Source organism: Bos mutus, chromosome 21, assembly GCF_027580195.1.
Source record: "Bos mutus isolate GX-2022 chromosome 21, NWIPB_WYAK_1.1, whole genome shotgun sequence".
Classification (NCBI taxonomy): domain Eukaryota; kingdom Metazoa; phylum Chordata; class Mammalia; order Artiodactyla; family Bovidae; genus Bos; species Bos mutus.
Window position 1 is genome coordinate 21715887 of NC_091637.1, and position 26497 is coordinate 21742383.

The window sequence follows — 26497 nt, forward strand, 5'->3', positions numbered from 1 at the left end:
CATTTAACTGGTATACAGAGTACATCATGCAAAATGCCGGGCTGGATAAAGCACAGGCTGGAATCAAGAGGTGCCAGGAGAAATATCAATAACCTCAGAGACACAGATGCCACTGCCCTTATGGCAGAAAGCAAAGAGGAACTAAAGAGCCTCTTGATGAAGGTGAAAGAGGAGAGTAAAAAAACTGGCTTAAAACTCAACATTAAAAAAACTAAGATCATGGCATCAAGTCCCATTACTTCATGGCAAATAGACTGGGAAACAATGGAAACAGTGAGAGACTTTATTTTCTTGGGCTCCAAAATCATTGCAGATGGTGACTGCAGCCATGAAATTAAAAGACGGTTGCTCCTTGGAAGAAAAGCTATGACAAAAGCTATGTCAAACTTAGACATAAATTTGACAAACTTATGACAAAGCTATGACAAACCTAGATGGCATATTAAAAAGCAGAGACGTTACTTCACTGACAAAGGTCCATATAGTCAAAGCTATGGTTTTTCTAGTTGCCATGTATGGATGTGAGAGTTGGACCATAAAGAAGGCTGAGTGCCAAAGAATAGGTGCTTTTGAACTGTGGTGGTGTAGAAGACTCTTGAGAGTCCCTTGCACTGCAAGGAGATCAAACCAGTCAATCCTAAAGGAAATCATCCTGAATATTCACTGGAAGGGCTGATGCTGAAGCTGAAGCTCCCAATACTTTGGCCACCTGATGAGAAGAGCCAACTCACAGGAAAAGACCCTGATGCTGGGAAAGATTGAAAGCAGAAAGAGAAGGGGACGACAGAGGACAAGATGGTTGGATGGCATCACTGACTCAATGGACATAAGTTTGAGCAAGCTCTGGGAGATGGTGAAGGACAGGGAAGCCTGGCAAGCTACAGTGTATGGGATAGCAAAGAGTTGGACACAACTGAGCGACTGAACAATAAGACACCTGAGAAGAGCCTTAGACACAGTGTACTGTAGTCGTGAGATTATGAGAGCAGCAGCAGATGTAAATTACTGTTCATCTTGAAGGTCAGTGGGCAAAGGAAGAGGTCCTGGAACACTAAAGAGTAGGTGCTACCATGAGTTTCTAAAATAGGCAAAGAGGAGAGCCACAGAATTACAGGTGAAAATGATGGTCCTCCTTGCTAAAATTCCAGAACTGGTTTTTGAAAAGGTAGTTTCAAAGCACTTCATTTATTTTTAAAATATCTTATGAAGTCATGATTTTACTTTATTGTTTATTTGGTTGCACTGGATCTTAGTTGCTGCGTGTGGGATCTCCCTCAATTGGGACGGAACTCGGACCCCCTGCATTGAGAGTCCGGAGTCTTAAACACTGGACCCCCAGGGAAGTTCTTCAAAGCACTTATTTTAAAAGCAGGAGTCTGTATTTTCTTAGAGTCAAGTCATATCACATCCACTGCTGAAACCTATTTTCTTTTTTTTTTAACATTTGGAAATGATTATGGATTCAACAGGAAGTTACCCCCCCCAGATAAACCCCTTTCCTTTTTAGTAGGGTAATTAGGCTGGCATATATTAATACTATATATCTTGATATCAGCAAAGCACCATGGGGGTCTCTCATAGCATTTCCTAGACTGCCATTTTTGATGTAGGCCTTTTGTTTCATTTAGTACGTAAGCATTTTAAGAGCAGAATTCATGTCTATTTTATCTCTAGATAACCACAGCCTTTTGCACATAGAAGGTGTTAAGAAATTTTTTTTGCTGTTGAGATCCTTCTAACAAGATGGGAAAATACCAGCTGACTGCAGTTAGGTGGATCCACAGTTTGGTAAAATGCAATACTTGGGGAAGATTTACTAGCAGATCAGTGTCAACCTGGAAACATGATACATGGGATTTAGTCTGTTGCCCTGGTTGGAATAGCTTATTAACATCTTAGAGGAAGACATAAAACCAGGAGGACAAAACCAAGATTCAGATCCACCCTGGCTTAGATCTTGTGCTAAACCTAAATAATGAAATCCTCACAGAGGATTCAAGGAACCAACTGCATAAAGACAGGATATAGGGACACTTGGATTAACTGCTTGCGAACTGGAGGTTTGTCAGAATTGAGTCAACAACATTAGCCGGCCGCAAAGCAAACAGAGTCTCAGTCTGGGCTGACAGAAAAGATTGGTACTATTGTGCAGAAGAGCCCCCTAAACAGTAATAATAACAAAAAGAAAGTGAATTTTAGAGGAACACATATATGATGCTGTTTATAAAACAGTATTATACATTATTTCAATTCAATTCAATTCAATAAGTCGCTTCAGTCTTGTCCGACTCTGTGCGACCCCATAGACGGCAGTCTACCAGGCTCCCCCATCCCTGGGATTCTCCAGGCAAGAACACTGGAGTGGGTTGCCATTTCCTTCTCCAATGCATGAAAGTGGAAAGTGAAAGTGAAGTCGCTCAGTCGTGTCTGACTCATAGTGACCCCATGGACTTCAGCCCACCAGGCTCCTCTGTCCCTGGGATTTTCCAGGCAAGAGTACTGGAGTGGGGTGCCATTGCCTTCTCCAATGCATGAAAGTGAAAAGTGAAAGTGAAGTTGCTCAGTCATGTCCAACTCTGTGCGACCCCATAGACAGCAGCCCACCAGGCTCCTCCGTCCATGGGATTTTCCAGGCAAGAGTACTAGGAACACATAAATAAGTAGTAAGAGAATAAATGCACACATACGAATACTATTCTTTATGCCTTTGGTGGATCTGATATAAATTTTAAAAAATTAAGGTAATAGACATTTCAACACAATATAATGGTTTTTAAAAAGTTATAATCACTTCACATCTGTCAGAATGGCTGTCATTAGAAAGACAACAAATAACAAGTGTTGGTGAGGATGTGGCAAAAAGGGAACCCTGTACACTCTTGGTGGGAATGTAAATTAGCACAGCCACTGTGGAGAACAGTGTGGAGGTTTCTCAGAAAGCTAAAACAGAACTTCCATATGATCCAGCAATATCACTCTTGGGTATATATTCTGGGTATGTTTTCATTAAACGAATGAGTATGACAGAACAGAAACTCATAGAGAACAAACTAATTGTTATGAGTGGGGGTGGTGGTGGTGAGGAGAAGCAAGATGGGGTAGGGAATTAAAAGGTACAAAGTATTAATACTATGTATAAAATAAAAAGCTAAAAGAATATATTGTACAGCACAGGGAGTATGGCTAATATTTTGAAATACATTTAAATGGAGTATTAGCCACAAAAATGTTGAATCAATGTATTATACACCTGAAACTAATTTAACATTGTGAATTGTCTATACTTCAATAAAGACAAAAATGAAAAGCAGTGGTAGTTGTCTTAAGATGGAACTGCCTTATGAAGGAGTAGGTCTGTACCACTGGAGATGACCTGTCAGAGATGTTCTAGAGCAAAGGTTGGCATACTACCGTCCACAAACCAAATGTGTCTTCTGCCTTTTTTAATAAATAAAAATGTATTCAGGGACTTCCCTGGTAGTCCAGTGGCTAAGACTCTGAGCTCCCAATGCAGCGGGGCTGGGTTCAATCCCTGGTCAGGGAACTAGATCCCATATGCTGCCACTAAGACTTGATACAGTCAAATATTTTCTAAAATATGAATTCAAACCCAGTCATGCACACTCATTCATCACTGCTTTCACACTGTTAAAATACAAGGGCAAAGTTGAGTCATTGACGGTTGAGACTAGACGGTCTGCACAGCCTAAACTACTATCACCTGGCTGGATGCAGAAGTTTGCTGACTATTATTCTAGAGAAATCACTGCACTGAGTTGAACTAAATGAGCTCTGGTTTTCTAAATAGGGTAGAATGTGGCAACTTCAGGTCAATGTAAAAATTTGTGCAAAATTTTCAGAATGGCTCTTATAAAATGATTTTAATCCTGATTAAACCAATCTGAAAGCGAGAGAGATCGTATGGTTTTCACTTGATAAAAACAACCTAGCACAAGGACTTCCCTGGTGGTCCAGTGGTCAAGACTCCTTGTCTCCACTGCAGGGGGCCAGGGTTCCATCCTTGATGGGGGAACTAAGATCCCCCACGCCTTGCGGTGCAGCCAAAAAATTTAAAACAAACGAACAACAAAAACGCCTGACACAGAGTGAGGCATAGAGATACCCAAGTATTTGCTGAATGAAAGAATGGTAGATGCAAGTGCCCAGGCTTTCTGCCCCACCTCAGAGGAGCAGACTTTGCCATCACCTCCTGCTGGCCAGAGCAGAATGAACCAGGGGTGAACCTCCAGTTTGGGCAATCAACTCTCAGTCTGCTCAGCTAACCTACAGAATCAGCTAAACAGGAAAAGAAGCCAGAACTTTCAGTGTCCCTCTCACAGGAATTAGAACTAAGTGTCTGGAAAGACTAGAGGAGTTAATGGCTGTTATCAGAGCTGGAGAGTCTGATTGGACAAAGACTAGAAAGACAGTGATGCTGACTTCTTTACCCTAGAGATATCTTATCCAAACCACAAAAGCAGCCAGTGGAGATTATCATGCATGCATTTAACATACAAAAGATGAGAATATTCAGTTTAAATATGTATGTGTGTGTTTGTGAGGGGTCAGCCTCCACTGCATACGAAAGAACTTGAATCTTCCCACTGTCCCTTCCCGTAACAGATTCAGTTTCTACCTGCCTCAAAGGGCATTTTATTTCCACAAAAGTGATCCAGGTCTTAAAAAATATATATATATGCATATATATATATATATATATTTTTTTTTTTTTTTTTTTTAAATTTTGAGGCCACGCCATAGGCCATGCAGGATCTTGGTTTTCAGTACAGGGATCAAACCCATGTCCCCTGCATTGGGAAGGCAGAGTCTTAATCACTGGACCAGCAGGGAAGTCCCGATTTTGGTCTTTAAAGGTGGATATTTTACATACACTGGGGCATCTAAGACAAGCCAATTATTTCTTCTGGTGCTAAACAGAATAATCAACTTGTTCCTACTTTCAAGGAATCATTGGCTATACTAACTTTATTGAAAATGGAATGGTCTTGTCTTTATGTTCTCTCTGCAGACTGTCAAACCCAGTCTCCATGTCTGAGGCCACTCTCCAGCTTGGTGAGCTTTGTCGTTTTCCTCTCCATGGAGCTCATTTGTTCCCAATAAACCCTTTTGTCCTTCTCACCCAGTTTCAGGTGAAAAGGTTCCAAAGCCATTGTTCCTAGCAGATACTCAAACCAGGTGAGCCAGCCAGTGCCAAGGCTCTGACACCCAGAGGTGAGGAATCCAGGTCAGCAGGCTCCCCACACATTACTCTGTCTTAAGAAGGCTGACTTCTGCCTGGCTGTGGGCCTCAATCCCTTTACATCAGTAGGGTGAAGGCCAGTGTCAGGGGCTCAAGTGATTCATAGTTGAGGCAGCCATTAGCACAGGCGCCTCTGACTCGCCTGACTTTAGGCAGGTAGGAAAGGGCCTCCAGAGCCTGACCCCCCCCAACCCCTGCACTCAGACCTCTCCCTGGGCCCACTCCTCTGACAAATGGAATTTATTTCCTGCCCTATTGGTAAACATAGGATGTCACAGTCATCAGCAATTGCAGCCACCATAGACAGTGAGCTGGTGATCCCTGAGGGAACTCAGCAAGAAAGAACACCTGCCATCTAGCAGCCATCAGACTGCAGCCACTTCCCATGGTGAGCCCTGGAGAAACTCAGGATATGAAAATACAGGATACTGGCCCCAGATAGCTGGGGTGCATATCAAAGGAATGATTTCAGTGAGCCCAGACTCTTGCATCTTCCCATGCACAGAAAATCACCAAACTCCTTAACCTGGGTTATCTGGTTTTCTTTCATTAACAACTGTTTTTTGATGTTAGACCACCTGCCCTTTGTTGCAAAACTTCTATATAACCTGACTTCTCCCCTTGCCTCCTTGGAGCAGTTCTGTCAGTTACTTAGATGCTGCCTCCTAGGCTTGAAGTCCTAAAAACACCCACCTAATGAAACCTAACTCTCAGCTTTGAGGTTGTGAATAAGTCCACACCTCCAATAGAGCCCCATCAAGGCCCAGACCCCAGGGAGGCAAATGGAGACCTCTGACCTTCAGGCCACGCTGGAAGGTGGAGATAGACAGCAGGGCTAGGTCTTGCTGCTCCTCAGCGTAGCGCACCAGGTACACGTAGACGAGCTTCTTCACCTGGGGAAGAGGGGGTTTCTCAGCAGGGACTGGTGCCCCTGCCCTGAGAGATGTCCTCACCCCGGGTGGCTGTGCTCCACAGAGAAAGCATCCAGGGTACCCTGGCCCCATCATGCTGATCCACATCTGGTTCAGGGACATCTGGGAGGTGTCTTTTCCTGGACCAGGGACATTCTGAGCAGATTGGACCTCCAGGGACTGGGATGTCCCCTTTCTCATCCCCAACTAGCTCCAGTTTACTCCTGGAGGTGGACAAGGGAGACCCCTCCCTGGGAGCACTCACCTCTATGTTCTTACAGGCCACATTCTTCACCACGGCGGGGAACAGGTCTGAGGCGTTCTTTCCCCGGGCAATCATCTAGGTGGTGGGGTCAGGGTCGGGGGAGAACGAGAAGGGAGGATGCCAGCACTCACTGGGGGTTAGGTCCACAAGCAGCCAAGGAGGGCTCTTGGATCCTCAAGCTCCTCCCCCAAGGGATCCCCTTTGACCCCCCTCACCGCCACAATTCTCTTCATGGCCTCCAGCTTGAGGGAATCCTTGTTGGTGTCCAGCATCGCCTTCAGGTCATCGTGCCTGGTGGGGACACAAAAGGTCAGCTGAGGGCACAACGGTGGGGACGGGGCTATCAATCAGTAGGATTCAGACAGAAAGAAGCGACCTGGGCAGGGAAGGCAGGACTCAACCACAAGGGAAGGTGGTAAAATACAGATCAGGGGACTTGGGGTGGGGAGAAGCATGTGGGTCAGTCAATGTTACGGGGCTGAGCTGTGATCCCCTCAAAAAAGAATGTACCCAGAATGTAATCTTATTTGGAAACAGAATTGTTTCATCTGTAATTACGATGAGGTAATACTGGAGGCCCATTCTGAAGGAGATCAGCCCTGGGATTTCTTTGGAAGGAATGATGCTAAAGCTGAAACTCCAGTACTTTGGCCACCTCATGCGAAGAGTTGACTCATTGGAAAAGACTCTGATGCTGGGAGGGATTGGGGGCAGGAGGAGAAGGGGATGACAGAGGATGAGATGGCTGGATGGCATCACTGACTCAATGGACGTGAGTCTGAGTGAACTCCGGGAGTTGGTGATGGACAGGGAGGCCTGGCGTGCTGTGATTCATGGGGTTGTAAAGAGTCAGACACGACTGAGCGACTGAACTGAACTGAATACTGGAGGAGGATGGGTCTCTAACTCAATACATCTGGTGTGCTTTAAGAAGGCGGCCCTATGAAGACAGAGATGCAGGGAGAATACTGTGAATACAGAGAACTGGAGTGACTCATCTGCAAGCCAAGGAACATCTGCAATATTGCTTCTCTCTTAAGGTTTGGTTTTCGGCTGAGAGGCAAGTAAAATCTTAGCTCCCCAATCAGGGATCAAATCCATACTCCCTGCATTGGCAGGCTAAGTCTTAACTACTGGACTGCCAGGGAAGTCCCGGGTAAATGATGATGTAAATAAATAACCCCTTGCACTTGGTGGAGGGGAATAATGTTAGTCTCCAAGCCAGTATCTAAATGTCATGCAGTGGCCATTGAAATTTCAAGGGAGACCTTTGGTCAGACTTCCTGAAGTGACTGCAAAATTCACCCAGAAACAAAAATCAATAGGTAAGAACTCCAGAGAATTTGGGGGCAAAGGGGGATGGAAATGAGAAAAACGGAACAATGACAGACAATTCACCTAACCGGAATTCAAAACACAAAACAAATGACCATGATAAAAGCTGTGTGGTGCCAGATTAAAAATTTCACAAATGGATCTAAGTTGATACATTAGGAACAATTAACACCAATTGGAGAAAGAAACTTTTGCCTCCCCTTAAACAAATGCTGTTGGGACAACTGCTATTTAGCAAAGAATTTAACTTGTACATGTATTTCACACCAAAATAAATCCCACATTTGTTTAATAGTTAAATTATGTTGGGTTTCCCTGGTGGTCCAGTGGTTAAGAATCCACTTTGCAGTGCAAAGGACATGGGTTTGATCCCTGGTCTAGGAAGACCCCACATGCCTCAGAGCAGCTAAGCTCATGTGCCAGAACTACTGAGCCCGCACTCTAGAGCCCGTGAGCTGCACCTATGGAAGCCTGTGAGTCCAGAGCCTATGCTCCACAAGTGAAGCCACAGTAAGAAGCCTGCACACGACAATGAAAAATAGCCCCCCACTCGTCACACCCAGAGAAAGCCTGCGTGCTGCAACAAAGACCCCACCACAGACGAAAGTAGATGAATCATTTTAAAAAATTATTTTAATGTATGGAAGAGGGAGAAATTTTAATTTTCAAGGTCATAAAATTATCAGTAATAAGATGCTAGGTTTTTTTTTTTTCAACTCTTGTGTATAAATTTAAGAAAAAAAAACAAGGCAAAACTGTATTTGTTCACTAGGGCTGCTGTAACAGTACCACAGAGTGACTGGGTGGCTTAACCACCTCAATGTATTTTCTTGCAATTCAGGAGGCTAGAAGGCTGAGATCAAGGTGTCAGCAGGGCTGGTTTCATCTGAGGCCTGTCTTCTTGACTTGCAGATGACTGTCTTCCCTTATCTTTACATGGTCTTCGCTTTGTGTTTCCTCTTCTCATAACAAGTGAATCGTCTTGGATTAGGACCCACCCAAATGACCTCCTTTTCACTTAATCACCTCTTAAAAGACTGTCTCCAGACACAGTCACATTCTGAGGTACTGGGGGTTAGGGCTTCAACATATGAGAACACAATTCAGCCCACAATAGCAACAGAAAGGAAAATATTTGGGATATGGTGAATAGAAGTTTAATATTAAAAATAAAGCACTGATATAAGCTTAGGGTCTATATTCAGGATTCACTGTCAGGGCTGCCCACCTGCCATCCCCTTGCCCCTCCAGGTAGACACAGCCCTGAACTGCTGCTCCCCAGTTGGTGAGTGGAGCGTGGTCTGGCATTCCTTGGCCATGTGCCCTTGAGCAGTGAACAACCTGCCTAAGCATACTCAGAGGCCCAGCAGCTGAAGGCCAAAGAAGCAAGCAGAGAAACATGTAATCAGCTCATGGAAAAATGTGTCTCTACACAGCTAACAGAGCTACGGGACCACAGATGCTCTCATACTGTCCAGGCAGTTCCAAAATGTGATGAGCAGCTGTGAATGGAGACCTGTATATGCTCTGACCCCCCAGATGATACTCAGATAAACCACAGCTTTGACCCAGGCAGGAGAACCCTGCCAGCAGAGGTATTACCAACGGCAGGAATTAAAAAGCAGTGTGTGCAAAGTCAGTCATGGAAGTGAAACACCGAGAAGCAATAGAAAATCAGAAAATAGACGCAGCCATTTTAGGAGAGGGAAGAGCATGCTAGCAGTCATAAAGAGGCAAGTGTGACTAGGGCTGATGCTGAGACATGAGTAAGTGATAAATGCTGAGAGCAAGGGAAGAACCTGACGTACCAGACACCAAGTCACAGGGCTGCGTTTTGCAGAAATGTGCGCGTGCTTAACAGATAAAATCAGAAAAGACAGGAGGAGTGCTAAGAAACTGATGTTCCCAGGATTTTACAAGTGTCTCTCGTGAAGACATTTCTGATGGGAAGCAAAGTAGAAAGATGATGATTTCCAGAACACAGAGGACCTGCTAGCTGTTGGATGAGGGTTGGAGATGTCCAGCCCCACACATATTGATCTAGAACATCTCCATTCAGGAATACCACTCAGCCATAAAAAGAACGAAATAATGCCATTTGCAGTAACATGGGTGAACCCAGAGGTTATCACACTAAGTGAAGTAAGTCAGAGAAATACCATGTGATACCATTTATATGTGGAACTTAAACTATGACACAAATGAACTTATCTATGAAACAGAAACAGACTCACAGACACAGAGAGAACAGATTTACGGTTACCAGTGGGGAAAGCGGGTGGAGGAGGGGTAAATTAGGAGTTTGGGATTAGCAGATACAGACTACTATATATAAACAGATAAACAACAAGGCCCTACTGTATAGCACAGGGAACTAGATTCAATATCCTATAATCAACCATAATGGAATGGAAAACGAAAAAAAAAATATATGTATGTGTGTTTGTGTGTGTATATATCTCTAAATCATTTTGCTATACAGCAGAAACTAATACAACATTGTAAATCAACTATACTTCAGTTAAAAAAAAAAACAGAACGAGCATCTCCCATTCAGGAAGATGTCCCCCCAAACCAGGGGACATTTTCTACTGCCTATGGCCAAGTGAGGGTCAGAAGACAACCACCTTGTCCCTCTCCCAAATACAAACCAGGTGGTCAAGTCCTAGGCATGTTGAACTCAGGACAGATGGGTGTAGACAGAGGTTCAGACCATTTGGCCGGGCCTGGGCAGCATGGAGGGTGTGGGGAGAATGACAGAGCTGGGCACCACCTTCCCCAATACACAAATGCACCTCACGCACCCCAGGATCCTCTGTACACACCTCCACACAGTCAGCTCGCCCCCGCAGATCCCCATCACCCCAATGCCCCATCAAACAAACACTGGTACCACCAATATACGCTCACATCTATCCCCACAGACACACCTACACCCCAGAGACATACTCATACCCCCAAAGACACACTTACATCCCTCAGATATATACAGTTCTTACATAAACCCACACACACTCAACAAACCCCCTGCAGACACACCCATAATCCCCAAGAAACATACGAAGACACATATACCACACATACACTTCCCACAGAAACGCTCAGCACATAAACCCACACGCCTGTGGACTCACATGCCTCACCTGCAAACGCCTACAGACACCCACAGACATACATCCACCACAAGCCCTCTCTACCTCCCCACACCCTCATCTAGACATGCACACCCACACATGGCCCTCCACAGACACACACACCACCCACATCACGCACACATACAGCTTTTTGACAAAACTGCGTCACTCCAACCCCATTCGCCAAATGGCCTGTGGACTCCTAAGTGTGATTCCTGATGATAAATTTAGGCTTCTAAGATCACATATATCCAGCCTCACAGATCCTCTGACCTCCTTAGGGGTCAGACAGGCACCAGTTGGAGCTGACTCTGGGGTCCTTTAACTTCAGGAATTCTCTGCAGCAGGTTTCCTCACACCCAGGTATCCTCACCGCCCCTACAGATGCCACAAGCCCATATCAAGTGCCCACACCCAGGGTGGTGCTGGGCACCCACACAGATCCTGCCCTCCCAGCCTAGTACCCACCTTCCAGGCTCCTGGGAGGGTCCAGGACCCTAGGAGAGGGGAATCAAGGGAAGAGAGGGGCTGTGGGGACAGAGCACAGGCAAGACTGTCAGCTGCCCACTAGCAGACGGCAGCCCCCACCTGAGGTCTGACCACCCTGGGTCCCTCACTTTCGCTCCCACCAGCCGACATTCCCAAGATGGAGAGGAAGGGAGAGATACATAGCAACACTCCAAGGCCATGAAACATTCATCTCCTGGAGTCAGATCCCTTTACAAGGCTCTCACTGTGACCCGAGCCCTGGCCTGACCTAAGGGACTCTGTGGGTGACTGGGGCCAGCCGGTGGGGTGGGAGGAAGGTAAAACCTGGCATTTGAGGCCGGATACACTCACTTCATGTGATAAACACCCCCCCTCCCCTCACCATCCAAGTTCCAACCCACTAGATGGGAGCTGCTGCTGCTAAGTTGCTTCAGTCGTCTCCGACTCTGTGCAACCCCCGAGACGGCAGCCCACCAGGCTCCCCCGTCCCTGGGATTCTCCAGGCAAGAACACTGGAGTGGGTTGCCATTTCCTTCTCCAATGCATGAAAGTGAAAAATGAAAGTGAAGTCGCTCAATCGTGTCCGACTCAGCAACCCCATGGACTGCAGCCTACCAGGCTCCTCCATCCATGGGATTTTCCAGGCAAGAGTACTGGAGTGGGGTGCCATTGCCTTCTCCACTAGATGGGAGATGCTGGTCAAACTATCCTGTTCTTATCCTGTCTCCAAACCTCATCAGGAACCCTCACCTAGCCAGGACCTGGGGAGAGGAAAAGGTCAGATGTTTTATTCCATCCTCAAATATTTTACTGTCCTCCTCTCCTCAGAGCTACCAGGGAGTTAGGAGTTAGGCTCATTTCCCCCCACTTAAACTCTCAGTCCCCATAACATCCCCCACGCCCGCCCCCCTCCTGGACACTAAATGCCAGTCCAGTCCTCCTGCTAAAGAGGTGGGACTTAAATGGTTCCTGCTGGAAGAGATAGCTTCCCATCCCTGGCCTTCCTATCTGCCTGGGGGAGAGTCTCTGAGGGCTCCTCTGTACCGTAATGGCTGGCTCTGGCTCTGGCCCTGGCCAGGCTCTGGGCAAGGTCCTCCCAGGGATTCTTCTGGGGTCGTGTCTTCTTCTGGGGCTTGCAGCCACCGAAGCTCCTCCGGCTGCAGGGCCTGGTACCAGGGTGGGGGCCCACCTTCGGGGGCCAGCACAGGGCTGGCAGCCTCCTGATCGGCCTCTCTGGCCCCTGGCCTCACTGGTGCCCCTGGGAGCTGCAGGAATCGCTGCATCAGGGCACCAGATCCTGCTTCGAAATGAGACTGAGCTGACCGGGGAGCTGGGGGTGCCTGTCCCAGTCACCAGAGGGCCCGCCCGAAACTCAGAAACTGGACACTGGCAGGAGGGAGGCTCTGGTTTCCTCTTTGCTGCTCAGAGACAAGGACTCACGTGGTGGAGGAGGGCAGGGACTAGGGACAGAGCCAAGTCCCGGTCTGCAGGCAGGGGACTGGCAGGCAGGAGAGCGGATCCAGACACAGGTGAGGCATCTCTCACTTCCCCCTCAGGCCACAACTGAACCTCTGCCCCCTCAAAACTCCTCCTCCTCAACAATCGTGTTCACCCCCTTCCCACTCTGACCCCCACCGTCTTGATCCTCACCTGTCTTTCCATGGCCAAGTCCTTGATGTTTTCCTTCCTATCGGCATTCTCTTATCTCTACTTCCTCCATGCCTAGCTGAGGCCCCTCACGTGCACGCCTTCAACTGCTCTTCAATTACATCCTTGGCCCTCTTGTCCCCAGGACCGCTACCCCGCCAGGAGTGGTTGGCTTTGTTTGCTGTGTTTGGTGCTCCTCAGATTCCCACCATCCTTGCCCTAGCAGCTTCACTACTTGTCTCTCAAAGAAAATAAAGGCTTTAGATCAAAATCCCCACAGCTCTCAAACATCTCCATCTACTCTTTCCCTTCCTCTTCCCTCTGGGCAGAGTTGGTCCTCCTTGAGGCCAGGCCAGTTCTCCCACCCGGCTCTGGAAGCCTCCCTCCCATCAGTCAGGGATCAATGCCTCCTTCAATTCCTTCCAGCCTCTTCCACACTACTGGCTCCTTCCCAAAGGCAGTTAAACTTGCTCTGGGCTCTCCCAGACTAATAATAGACAAATAAAAATAACAACAAAAATAAACAGACATTCTTGAACTGACGTTCTCCTCTGGCAACTCTTTCCCTTTCCCCTTTATAAAAAATATATATTTGTTCATTCATTTGGCTGATCTTAGTTGCAGTGCACAGGCTCTCTAGTTGTGGTTCATGGGCTTAGTTGCCTTGCAGTAAGTGGAATCTTAGTTCCCAGACCGGGGATCGAACCTGCATCCCCTGCATTGCAAGGCAGATTCTTAATCATTGGACCACCAAGGAAGTCCCTATAGTCATACTTCTCGAAAGCAAAATTCCCATTCACCGTGTTTTATTCATTTACCTCCTCTTCACTCTCCTATTCACTTTTAATCTGGCTTCAGATGCTGATTAGAATTTAGGGCTCAGTGGCCATGATGTCTACAACTTAAATGGGTCAGCCAAAATATTTATAGATAGATGGTTAGATAAAGCAAATACCACAGAATGGCAACAACGACTGAATTGAATCTAGGTGGAGGGTATACATATATTCATTGTATTATTCACTCAAATTTTCTGTATGTTTAAAATTGTTCATCAAAGAATGCTGGAGAAAATGAACCTAGCCCCTCCTCTTTTGACTTTGCCAGAACTAGTCTCTCAGGGCCGGAGGTGGGGAGTGGAGCAGGAAGGGGTAGACCTGCTGTTTGTCAAACCAGTGGACACGATTTCTTTCCTTGTTTGAATTGACCTCAGAGGGCATTGACACTGCTGACGGCTTCCTTCTTGAAACAACATTTTATTCCTCCTGCCTTTGGCTTACTTATTCTCAGTTATTCTGAAACACTTTCCCCCTGCTCTCTGGTCACTCTTATTCTATGTCTTCAGGGTTCTTACCTGTGCTTTGTCTGAATTCATTTTATAAATGCTCCTTAGGTTATCTGGCTATCTTCACTTCCTTCTGTGGCTTTGATGGATGGACACGCACGTGTGTGTGTGTGTGTGTGTGTGTGTGTGTACTAATAATCTCTTGGAATCCAAATCCTAACATCCAGCTACCTACTAAACTCTACCTCAGAGTTTACAATCTCACCATCTCAAAAGCCAGGCTCAACATTATTTTCCACAAATTTGCTTGTAATATCTTTATTTCCAATTACCCTGTCTGGCATCACCATCTATCTACTACAAGAACTGGTAACCTGAGATTATCCTCATCTTCTCTCAGCCCCTTCCTACTACCTGTCCCCCAGGTAATCAAGTCTGTGGCTTCTACCATCTCAAGAGCCCCCCCAAGTCCTGGGCATCACCCATAGCCTAGGCCACCATCATGCCCACCCATCCAACTTCAACACCCCTTCACCTGTCTTCTGCTGAATCCGGCACACCTCAGATCTCTTCTCCACAATCCAGCCTGGGACCCTTCTAAAATACAAATCTGCTACTGCCTGCTTAGAAACCTTCAGTGGCCCTGCACCCCCCTCCCTCCACCTTGGCATCTCTTTACCTTCAGTTCTGGCCATTCCCGTGGCTTGGACAGAGATTCTGGCCACACCGTATTAGCACATACAAAACCTGTGATCTGGCTCTCCTTTACCTCCACACCTTGCCTAAAGCTCTTTGTTCTGCCTGAAACATCCTTGGCTCTCCCCTACTCCCTTCTCTCCAGGCCCAGGGACCGGCTCCTCTCACCCCTCTGAGAGCCCCACCACACTGCACTGTCACTCACAGGCTCTTCCCTGTGCCCCTCTCTAGACGGGCTTGCGGAGAAGACTGTGTCATGTTCACGGGGGCATCCACGCTGACTAGAACGAGACTTGACACAGCAGGCCCTTAATAACGCTTGTTTCAGAATTTACGAATAAACAAATGAAGGATGGAATGAGCCAAAGGTGGAAGGGAAGGGGAGGAAGTTAAGGTAGGGTTGAATTATAGGGGCAACGTGGGGAGCAGGAGTGGGAGCTCCAGACGCTCCCCAGAGATGGGGATGAGGACGGGGGACCAGAATAAGGGGAAATGCATTTGTAGGAGCGGCTAGGCCTGGGAGGTTCTGAGTCTCTCTATTCCAGGGCGGGCCTTCCTGGACAGGCCTCCAGGCTCAAGCTCGAAGATCTGACCCCTTCCCCGCGTTCTTTTGGAGTCAATTCGCCACAAGCGAAAAAAGGCAGAGACCCTGTAATCCAAGTCCACGAATAGGAGAAACACTTGGGCCGGGAGGATTGGTCTTTCAAAAACAGAGCTGGCCGGCCCATCCCCCACCAGTCTCCACCCCCACCCTCACAGGTCCCAGGCCGGCCCCTCGCGGGGCGGGGGGCGAAGGGGGGACAGGGGTCGCGAGGGTCTGTGTCCACGGCCGGAGGGTGCCGTGCAGGATTCCGGTCCGCGCCACCTGGGCCGCCGCGGACCGGCCTGGGCGCTGTCCATGGTACCGCAGCGCGTGTTCCCAGGCCCGGCCGGGCCCAGCCCCCCTCTCGCCCGGCTCCCTCACCGCTTGTAGTCGGAGGAGAAAATGCCGCCGCTCGCCGGGTCGTGGCCATACTCGGGCTCCCCGGGGCCGGCAGAGCCGCCTTTGTCTTCGTTGTAGGCCGGGGCGGCCGACATAGGGCGGCAGGGCAGCGGGCTTCGCTAGGGAGGACGCGGCGCCGCCGGGATGCGGCAGGGACCGAGTAAGAGCGCGCAGGCCGGGCAGGCGAGATCGGCGGCGCTGCCCGGGCTCCGCAGAGGCCGCAATCTGCGGCGGCGGAGGCAGCAGCGCGCGGATTTATCAATCAGGACAGAGAGCGTTGTAGTTCTTAAAGGCACCGGTTCCCGCGAAGCGGAGGGCGTGTCCGCGGAGGGAGCAGGAGGGGCGGTGCCGCAAAGCCTGGCCCCGCCCCAATACCTCGGAAATCCCTCCACCCACCCCAGTACGGAAGGTGCCAGCCCTTGAAAGTAATCATGCACCTCCAGGTCTAGGGGTGGGGAGGTGGGGTGGAGTTGCTGGACTGATGTTGGGACAGCCGTCTGGAGATGCAGAACGCCATTACTCATCCCTGACCACCCGGTCTCGGTGGGACGGTCTCTAGGAGCTTCACTCATCCCAGATACTACGCGGATTCTCACCCACGCTGTGGAAAGAAAGGCTGGGTCTTGGGTGAGGGGCGGGTAAAAGAAAGTTGTGCACGACAGCTTCCTAGAGATGATGGAATTTAAGGAAGGTTGGTTCAAGAGCGCCGAGGTTGCAGATGTAGAGAGATGGGGACTGAATAGAGGGAATGGTGAACCTCGAATTGGCTTTGGAAAATAGTTTAATGATCATTTCTGAAGCCCCTTGCCCACTAGGAGTGCCTGAGGTCACAGCTAGTCCACGGTCAAGTCCACATCCACGGAAACCTAGGAAAGAAGGGGGAGGGAGGAGGTTGGGTTAGGGTATGGTGTGACTGTCAGGACTTTTGGATCCTATGAGGCCTCCAGCTCCTCCCTCAAGGTCCAAGGTCCCCCCAGGGAAGGCAGCCTGGATCTAGAGAGAAAGTAGTGATTGGGATGGGGGAAGGGGGTGGGTTCCAGTTGAGTTGGGGCATCAGGTTGAGTGAGTGGGGTGAGGGTGGGGGGTTGGTCTTTTGCCTGGGCTTCCCTGGTGGCTCAGACAGTAAAGAATCTGCCCACAATGCAGAGACCTGGCTTCAATCCTTGGGTCAAGAAGATCCCCTGGAGAAGGGAATGGCAATCCACTCCAGTATTCTTGCCTGGAGACTCCCATGGACAGAGGAGCCTGGTGGGCTACAGTCCATGGGGTCACAAAGAGTCCGAAAGGACTGAGAAATTAACACTTTCACTTTTTGGGAGGTGAGGCCCGGATTTGGAATGTGGAAGGGGCCATAGGACTGAGTCTTGATCTATAGGCTACCGGTGTCTCCAGAACCAGAATTGGAGGGTCTCGGTGGAAATGGAGGGGCCCAGAAAGGTAGGGCTTGACTTAGGTAGGTTCCATTGGAGAATGGAAATGAGGGTTAATCAGGACCACCGCAGCACCTGGCTGAAGAATGGGAATGGGGGTTGACCAGGACCACCACAGCACCTGGCTGAAGGAGGCTGAAGTAAATAGATGTGCCTCATATCTGTGAGAGCGGATCTTTCTGGAGTGGGCCCAAAAGAGTTTCTGAGGAGTAGAACCTTGATGAATGAGCAGGCCTAGTTTGCTTCTGGGGGCTTTGGTTATGCCAAAGTAAAGTGGATCTCCAATTTGAGTAACGTGGCCTGGGTGGGGAGAGAGGCCCTAAACTGTCCAGAAGCTCATAGTTTAGCTACAGTTGTTAATTGGTTCTAGAGGTGATGTGCGGTCCTATGTGGGTAGCTGGGCCGTGCTCACCGAAGTCATGGGAGTCCGGACTACTTGTACAGGGTCCAGGTTGGGCCCTGGACCCAACAGTTGCAGAGCAAAATGCACGCAGTTGCTGCGCATGGGGTGATAGGGAGGCGGGTCAGTGTCCATGGCTTCATGCCCTCGGCGCTCCAGTGCTACGTGGTCAATGCCATCGCGTCTAGGCAGCACCCTCCAAAGAAAGCGGGAGCGCAGCATTGGGCGCTGCCCTTGTTTGGATACAATGCCTTCACAGGAGCCGAGAAACAGGTGCGGCCCATGGCCACGAGGGTTCTTGCCTGCAAGGATCACGGGTCAAGTGTGATCAGAGCTGGCTTCGGTCCTGTGACTCCAGCCCCAAGCTCCCACCCACACCCCCATCTCCCAGGATCCCGTGGCCCTGAGCCCCATGCCCTGGGTGCCCAAGCGACTTCCATCAGAGACCTGCACCATGAGCTGGGGGTGGCAGTCTTCGTCCCTATGAGGCCTACTTGCTGGTGGAGCAGGCTTGATGGGCAGCCTCTGTTCCAAGCCCAGGGCCTGTCCTCTCACCCTCAAAGTGGATGATCTCTCCGTGGCCACAATACACACCAACATGGGCCCCGCATCAGCGTCCAGTGGGGGACATCAGCCTGAATAGGAAGAGGTCTCCTGGCTCAGGTTCATTGTCCTTCAACTCCACAGCCTCGAAGTGCTGGCCCAGGAAAGCCTCAGAGAAGAAGAACGTAATGGTGCTGACTGCCCGTGTCACAGCCTGGGAGGAAACATGGACCAGACCACAGGATGACTGCAGGCCGGGATGAAAGAGAAGTCAGTTCCTTCTGCTGTTCATTGTGTCAGGTGGGCCACCCAGGGCCCAGGGAGACCTGGTTTGGGGCCAAGCCCTGGCTGAATGTCTTCCCTACCCCACACCTGCCTCCCTGTGCTGAGGAACTTCAGAGGCCTGGGCATCATGGGTAAGTCCTGCCCTGAACCATCCTTCAGTTTCCAGCCATTGAGACCTCCTGAACTGTTTCATCTCATCTGAAATTCCAGCCTTGACATTCCCCCCGCCAACTCCCACCCCCTCATCAGGATCCCCTTTCCCACTCATCTATATTTCCATTCCCTGGAGGCAACACAGGGAGCATGCCTACCTGAGATGAGCTGAAGTCCTAAAGAAACGGAAACAGAAACTCGGGTGAGATCTGGACCCAAGACAGGCATCTCCTCCCAAGTCTGGGAGAGAAAGACCCCTCCACAGCCTCAGCCATCAACATCTACTAAGCAGCTGCTCATTTGATGCTTAATACAGTCCCACAGATGGGCACAGTATCTGCATTTTCAGGATTAAAAGAAAAAAAAAGACAAAACACAGGTTCACATTCATCTGTTGGACATTTAGGTGGTTTCCACGTCCTGGCTACACTATCAAGTGTAAAACAGAAAGCTAGTGGGAACCTTCTATAAAACAGGAAGATCAGCTCGGTGCTCTGTGATGACTCAGAAGGGTGGGATGGGGAGGGGGTGGGGGGCAGTGAAGCTCAAGAGGGAGGGGATATATGTATATTTGTAGCTGATTCACTTCATTGTACAGCAGAAACTAACACATTGTAAAGCAATTATATTTCAATTAAAAAAAAAAAAAACAGGTTCACACGATATATGTTGCTGGAATGCACACAGCTTAACGTAGGTCTCCTTCTTGTGCCCTTCGACCTAAACATCAGTCACCTGGTACCTTCTTTTTCTCTATATGGAAGGGAGCAGTACATTTAGAGCAGGTTTCTCCTATCTTTACTGGGAACAAAGGGCTTTGGGGACTCGGGAGGATAGCCTGCTGAAATTGAGCCTAGGCTTTGGTCTCAGAGAGAGCCTGGAAAAGGAGGTGAAAGTGGGGCCGGCCTCTCCCGTCCCTGACCCTCCCCTTCGCCCCTGGCCCCACTCCATAGTCTCCGTCTCCTCTATGTATTACAGAGCGAATCTCATTTTCCTGAACTGGGAGCTGTGAAAGACTCAGGGGACCAACTCATCGCAGTTTGTGTGGGACTTTCCAGGCTCTAAAATCGAAAACCCAGCATCCCAGGAACCCAGGAAAACTTGGGACGACTGGTGACCTTGGGGTCCTCTCTCCCAGCTCTCTTGACCTCAGGAGACCACAGGGAGGACCCAGTCATGTGAACAACTCTTTGGTCACACTCTCCTGCAATCCACCAGCAGCCTCTCTTGTTTCCTACTCGCCCCATACCCATCAGGCCAAGCAGAGATCATAGCTGTGGGCGAGAGTGGTCTGTCCTGGCCCCTGCTAGGGCAGCAGGAATCCGACCTGGAGAAAAGGTAAGACAGACAAGCTGAGGACCTCTGCTCCAGTCACCTGGGATGTGAAGCTCATCTAGGGAGGGGGAAAAAAAAAACCAAAAAACAGCTGTCACCCCCTGGCTCCTGAGGAGTCAGGGTCCAAACCACCGCGCCTCTCACCTCTCCCCACTCAGGTTGCGCCCTTTGCATGAGGGGCTGTCTGTGTGTTGATGCATGGCTGTGCATTTGCTGTGCCCGTGAGTCTGCTGCAGTACTGGATACAGGACTGGGAGACTGAGTCTGGGCAGTGCCCCTTCTCTGTATGGGACATCAGATAGGCCACTTCCTCCCTCTGGGCCTCAACTTCCTCATCTGTGAACTGGGGATAATAAGCCTGGAAGACTGGGCATCACAGGACTATTGTGAGGCACTGAGAGCTCTTTGTGAGCAAGACAAGGCAAGTCGGGCAGGGTTTGTTTATCTTCAGTCTTCGTCTGAGCATGCAGAGTTGGGCATCAAGGGAGGAGGGGTGGGGAGAAAGCATCTTTCTCAGCTCAGTGGAGAAAAACAATGGGCCCTCAGAGTTGGGCTGCCTCCCTGTGACCCCTGCTCCAGAGCGCTCAGGAAGTCGCCCAGTTGGAAAGGCTCTGGAGAGCAGGGCCCTACCCCTGACTCCTCCTCTGAAAAGTTCCCAAGTGGTAACCTGGGTGAGGAGGCACTTTGGCCACCACCAGCTGGGCCCCTGGACTTGAGTCTGGGTCCAAATGAGGAGCTGCCCCTTCAGGTCGGGGATCTAGGTCCATGCATGGGGCTTCATCTGTAATGATAACGTTTATTGTCAGAAATTTTGTGATTAAGTTTCTGTGCTAAAATGCCATTTAGCCCTAACAGTAATGTCATGAAATGGGTACTGTTGTTATCTTTCTAATTTAACAGAAAGGGAAACAGGCTTGGAGAGGTTGCCAAGGTTCCAAACTAGTAAGTGGAGGAATGAGGATTCAAGCCCAGGTGGGTCTTGTTCCATTGCCCAAAACCTTAACCACTGTACAGGACTTTCTCTCTCACGCTGCTGGCACACAAGCACCCACTTCCCCAGACTCCTCCACCAGGAATTACTGACCCCCTCGGTTCTTCCTGACCTCCCCCTCAGCTTTCATTGAGCCAAGCTGCCATTTTCTTTGTAAGAAAAGGAGTAAAGAGCAAGATCCCCGGGGACAGACTGTCCTGCTCTATGGGCACCTTGCCTGGCAATGCTGCCCACCACACTGGGGCTTCTCACTGGGGACCTGGGCTCTTTCTCCCCTCATCCTGATGGAGAATTTCAGAAGACCAGTTGTGAGAGTGGCCTTGCAACTGGGTGTGGGGCTGGTCTCCTTGGGGCCCTGGGCCCTGCCCTCCCCACAGAGATCCCTGAAGGACCTCAACTCAGTGGGGTGCTACCACTGGGCACAGGGCTTGTGGTAGCCCTTGGAAGTGTGTCTGTGGTCTGGCCTGAATTTCTAGACCCTTCTGTCCCCCTTTGGTCTAGCCCTGGACAAAGGTCCCTCTGTGGGAAGCAAGTTTCTGGGGTCACTGCTCTCAGCCAGTCATCTCCAGCCAGAGGCTCCCCACTGGGGCACAGCAGGCCCTTCCTTTAAGCCCCCAGCACACCCTGGGGCTGCCCCTTCCTTCCCTTAAAAGCCTTTGGTCATCCCCTCCCTTTTGGCCCAGTGATCCCACCGGAATCCTGGCCCCCAGCTCGAGCAGCTCACCTTGCAGCAGTCACCTCTGTTCCTTGCTAGGTGCTCTCCTTCTGTGGCCAGAGCAGGGAAGGCTAGTTGTCCGCCCCTGAGACAGATAAAAGAGCCAAGCAGGAAGCCCTGGGGCCCCGTTCTGAGCATCACCATCTGTGCCAATCTAATGGCAGCCCTCCCCACTCCTGGCAGCTCTGGGAACAAGCAGCAGCCAGAAACTGAAAGGCTGGAGCCTGGAGTGGGTAACTGGTGCCCTCACCCACCTCTCTCCCCCCCTCCTCTTCAGCCCCCACCCCACACCTGCTTCTGCTGGCACTGCCATTTGTACCTGCTCTCTGGACCTACCCTTCTTCCCTTACTGGCCTCCAGGGTATGCAAATGCCCTGAGAACAAACTCCATACAGATTTCAGTTCCTTTTAATTTGTTGATACTTGGTTTTATTGACTAACATATGGTCTATATTGGTGAATATACTACGTGCACTTGAAAATGTTCATTGTACATTTAGGGTATGGTATTCTGTAAATATTAGTTAGGTCAAGGTGACTGACAATGCTGCTCAGATAGTCTGTGTCTTTACTGACTTCTTGTGTAGATTTTCAATTAATTAATAGAGGGATAATAAAACAGAGGATGAGATGGCTGGATGGCATCACCGACTCGATGCACATGAGTTTGGGTGAACTCCGGGAGTTGGTGATGCACAGGGAGGCCTGGCGTGCTGGGATTCATGGGGTCGCAAAGAGTCGGACACGACTGAGCAACTGAACTGAACTGAATAAAACTTTCAACTATGATTGTGAGACTGCCCATTTCTCCCTTCAATTCTGTCAAATTTTGCCTAGTGGATGTTAAAATTCTATTATTAGATATTTGATTATTGTTATGTCTTTCTGATGAATTGACCCTTCATGGTTATGCATGGGGTTCTCTCGTGGCTCAAACTCTAAATAGTCTGCCTGCAATGTGGGAGACCCAGGTTCGATCCCTGAGTCAGGAAGATCCCCTAAAGGTGGAAATGGCAACCTACTCCAGTATTCTTACCTGGAGAGTCCCATGGATGGAGAAGCCTGGCAGGCTACAGTCTATGGGGTCTCAAAGAGTCAGACACGACTGAAGAACTAACACACATGATCAGTTATGCATGTCACTCCTCTCTCTGCTAATAAATTTTGCTTTGAGGTCTATTTTATCTGATGGGGCTTCCCTAGTAGCTCAGTTGGTTAAGAATCCGCCTGCAATGCAGGAGACCCCAGTTCGATTCCTGGGTGGGGAAGATCCGCTGGAGAAGTGATAGGCTACTCACTCCAGTATTCTCAGACTTCCCTGGTGGCTCAGCTGGTAAAGAATCTGCCCACAATGTGGGAGACCTGGGTTTGATCCCTGGGTTGGGAAGATCCCTTGGAGAAGGAAAAGGCTACCACTCCAGTATTCTGGCCTGGAGAATTCCGTGGACTATATAGCAGAGAGTCAGACACCACTGAACCACTTTCACTTTCTATGATGTTATGCTCACTATTCGTAGTTGTATCTTTTATCATTCACTTTTGATCTGTATCTTTTTTGAGGTGCATCTCTCCTAGACAGAACATAGTTAAATCTTGCTTTTTTATTTATTTTGGCAATCTCTGTGTTTAAAATTGAATCATTTGTTCCATAGATATTTAATGTAATAATTGATATGGTTGGATTTTGATATAGTATTTGTTTTTTTCCCTTCTGATATTTGTTCCTTTCTTCTCCCTTTCCTGACTTCTTTGGGCATATTCAACTTTTTTTAAGAATTTAATTTTATGTATTGACAGCTGTACCTCTCTCTATATATTAATATTTTAGTAGTTTCTCCAGTATTACAGTGTAACTATTTAAATTTCCACAGTCAACATACTGATGATATTGTATGACTTTACACAAAATGTAGAAGCCTTGTAACCAAACAGGTCCATTTACTACAATCCTCTATTTGTTACATGCATCATATCTACACACATTATAAACTCCACAAGCTAATGTCATAACTTTTGCTTTAAACTGTCCTGTATTTTAAAGAAAGCAGGAAGAAAAGTCTTTCATATTTACCCAGATATTTACCATTTCTGATCCTCTTCATTCATTCTTGAAAGTCTAAGATTTTCCCTGATATCATTCCCCTTTAGCCTGAAGAATTTCCTTCAGCATTTCTTGTGGTGCACATCTGCTGGTGATGAATTCTCTTAGATGAATTCTTTTGTCTGAGAGTAACTGTATTTCATCTTCATTCATACTATTGGATGTAGAATTCTGTATTTAATCTTTGCTTTCAGCAGTTTGAAGATTTGCTGCCACTGTCATCTGACCTTGAGTTTTCGGTGAGAAGTCAAAGACAACTATCATTAAGTTATTAAAGATAACTCCAGCATGTCATGTTCTGTTTATCTTTGCTATTCAGATTTCATACTCGTTTTTAGGACTGTGACTGCGACTGTACCTAGGAACGGTTGTCTTTATATATCTCATTGTGGTGCCTTGAGATTTTTGAATATGTACATTTTTGTCTTTACCAAATTTAGGGATTTTTTACCATTATTTCTTGACATTTTCTGCCTTGTTTTCCCTGTCCTCTCATTTTTAACTCCAATTAATATCATCACCTTAATGCTGTTTGATATGTCATTTTTTTTCAATCTTTATTCTCAATCTTTTGACTGAGATGTCTCTTTGTATTTCTTTAATTTCATTGACTCTTTCTTCTGACAACCTTGACTTGCTGTTAATAAACCCACTCATTTAATTGTTTTCTTATTTTCAGTTTTAGAATTTTATTTAAAATATAATTTTCCTTTCTCTAAGATTATCTATCTATTCATTATTACTATCTTTTGCTTAAATTTTTTTTAACCAACATTTCTTTTTTTTCTTTTTTTTTCTTTTACCATCTTTTTTTTTTAAATTTTATTTTTAAACTTTACAATATTGTATTGGTTTTGCCAAACATCGAAATGAATCCGCCACAGGTATACCTGTGTTCCCCATCCTGAACCCCCCTCCCTCCTCCCTCCCCATACCATCCCTCTGGATCGTCCCAGTGCACCAGCCCCAAGCATCCAGCATCGTGCATCGAACCTGGACTGGCGACTCGTTTCATACATAATAGTATACATGTTTCAATGCCATTCTCCCAAATCTTCCCACCCTCTCCCTCTCCCACAGAGTCCATAAGACTGTTCTATACATCAGTGTCTCTTTTGCTGTCTCGTATACAGGGTTATTGTTACCATCTTTCTAAATTCCATATATATGTGTTAGTATACTGTATTGGTGTTTTTCTTTCTGGCTTTATCTTTTGCTTAAAGTTTTTTGTAGATATTTAAAATAAATGCTTAAAGGTTTTCACGCCCCCCACATTTGGGTGGTGTGGGCATACACTGTCATTGTCTAGTTTTTCTAATGATGTTGAGTTATGTTTTCCTTTTTTTTTTTTTGCATGTCTAGGATTTTAAAAATGTGTATAATGGACACTGGAGATGATACATTGTACAGATTCTTTATTCTTTTATCTTCCCCTGAAGAATATTGATTTTTATATGAGCAAGCTGTCACATTAATAGCTTGGACTTGATTTCAAGCTTGTGGAGTTCTGGTTCAACCCTCTATTATGGTGAGTCTAAGTTTCACCATTTTTATTAGGGTGTATTCCTTAGTCCCAGCCCATAGTCTAGTAAGGAATAGCCCCTATGCGATTTCAGTGGGCAGTCCAAAGGGATTCACCAAGCCCCTTTAAGTTTGTTGAAATCAAACTACATATTCCATCTCCCTTGCAGTTGACAGCAGCTGAAATATCTCCCCTTCAGCTGTTGCTTTCCACTGGGCTCCTTGGAGTCTCACCTAGTAGGCTGCAGTAAAAAGAGTTATCCGAGGATTTGTAGGGACTTTATATGCAGATTTAGGGGATTCCCCTCTCTGTAGATACCTTCTTTCTGGTATACTCCACCCTCAATTTCCAGCTGCTCCATTCTGAAATTTATCCACTGATGTCTTAAGCCAAGAAGTTCTGTGGCTTTTTGTGTGAGGTTTAACCATCCCATGCTGGATAGATGGGGGAGGGCCCTAAAGGAAAAGCTTGAAATTTTCAGCCTCACCTCCTATTCTTCAGGGAGGGGAAGGGGACTAGCAATGGAGTTAATGATACATCATACTCACTGACCCATGATGCAGCCTCCCTAAAAATTCCAAAAGTATCGAGTTCACAGAGCTTATAAGTTGGTGAACACATGGAGGTATTGAGAGAGTGGTGCCCAGAGAGGGCATGGAAGCTCCCAGCCCTTTCCCACATACCTTGCCCTGCGTGTCTTTCATCTGGATGTTCACCTGTATCCTTCATCATATCCTTTCCTAACAAAGTGATACATGGTGATGACTTGAAACAAATAGACTGCCAGGTACTTCTCAGGCAAAGATGAGTTTATTTGGGATCAGCAGAGAATGGCAATCCAAGGTCTGCAACCCTGGTAGAGCCACATGCACGTCCCCATCAGGCAAGGGAAGGAGAATGCTTTTATTGGGAAGAAAAGGAAGTTCAGAGGGCTAGAGCTAGCAGAGTCCAGGGCTTTTCATTGGCTGAGTGCTTTCCAGGAAGGAAGAGCCTGCTTTCTTTCTATTAGGCTTAGATA

The 26497-nt window shown here is 47.9% G+C and overlaps 1 protein-coding gene and 1 long non-coding RNA gene across 2 annotated transcripts in view; both read right to left on the reverse strand.

Moving 5' to 3' along the window:
* The window catches only part of AP3B2 (adaptor related protein complex 3 subunit beta 2), a 36841-nt gene extending 20551 nt beyond the window's left edge, over positions 1-16290 (reverse strand). Inside the window, exons 1-4 of the mRNA XM_005887136.2 lie at positions 15987-16290; positions 6652-6727; positions 6437-6511; positions 6058-6153 (exon numbers count right to left, since the gene is read on the reverse strand). Coding sequence (XP_005887198.1) covers positions 6058-6153; positions 6437-6511; positions 6652-6727; positions 15987-16099 — 360 coding nt within the window. The 5' untranslated portion in view covers positions 16100-16290. The remainder of the gene's footprint in view (positions 1-6057; positions 6154-6436; positions 6512-6651; positions 6728-15986) is intronic.
* Positions 16291-17861: 1571 nt separating this feature from the next.
* LOC102279026 (uncharacterized) lies at positions 17862-24140 on the reverse strand. The gene is made up of 5 exons (XR_011461675.1): positions 23940-24140; positions 21866-21941; positions 18974-19152; positions 18429-18591; positions 17862-18136 (listed from the first exon to the last, which is right to left on the reverse strand). It is a non-coding gene; the product is annotated as an uncharacterized lncRNA (long non-coding RNA).
* Between the last annotated feature and the right edge of the window lie 2357 nt (positions 24141-26497).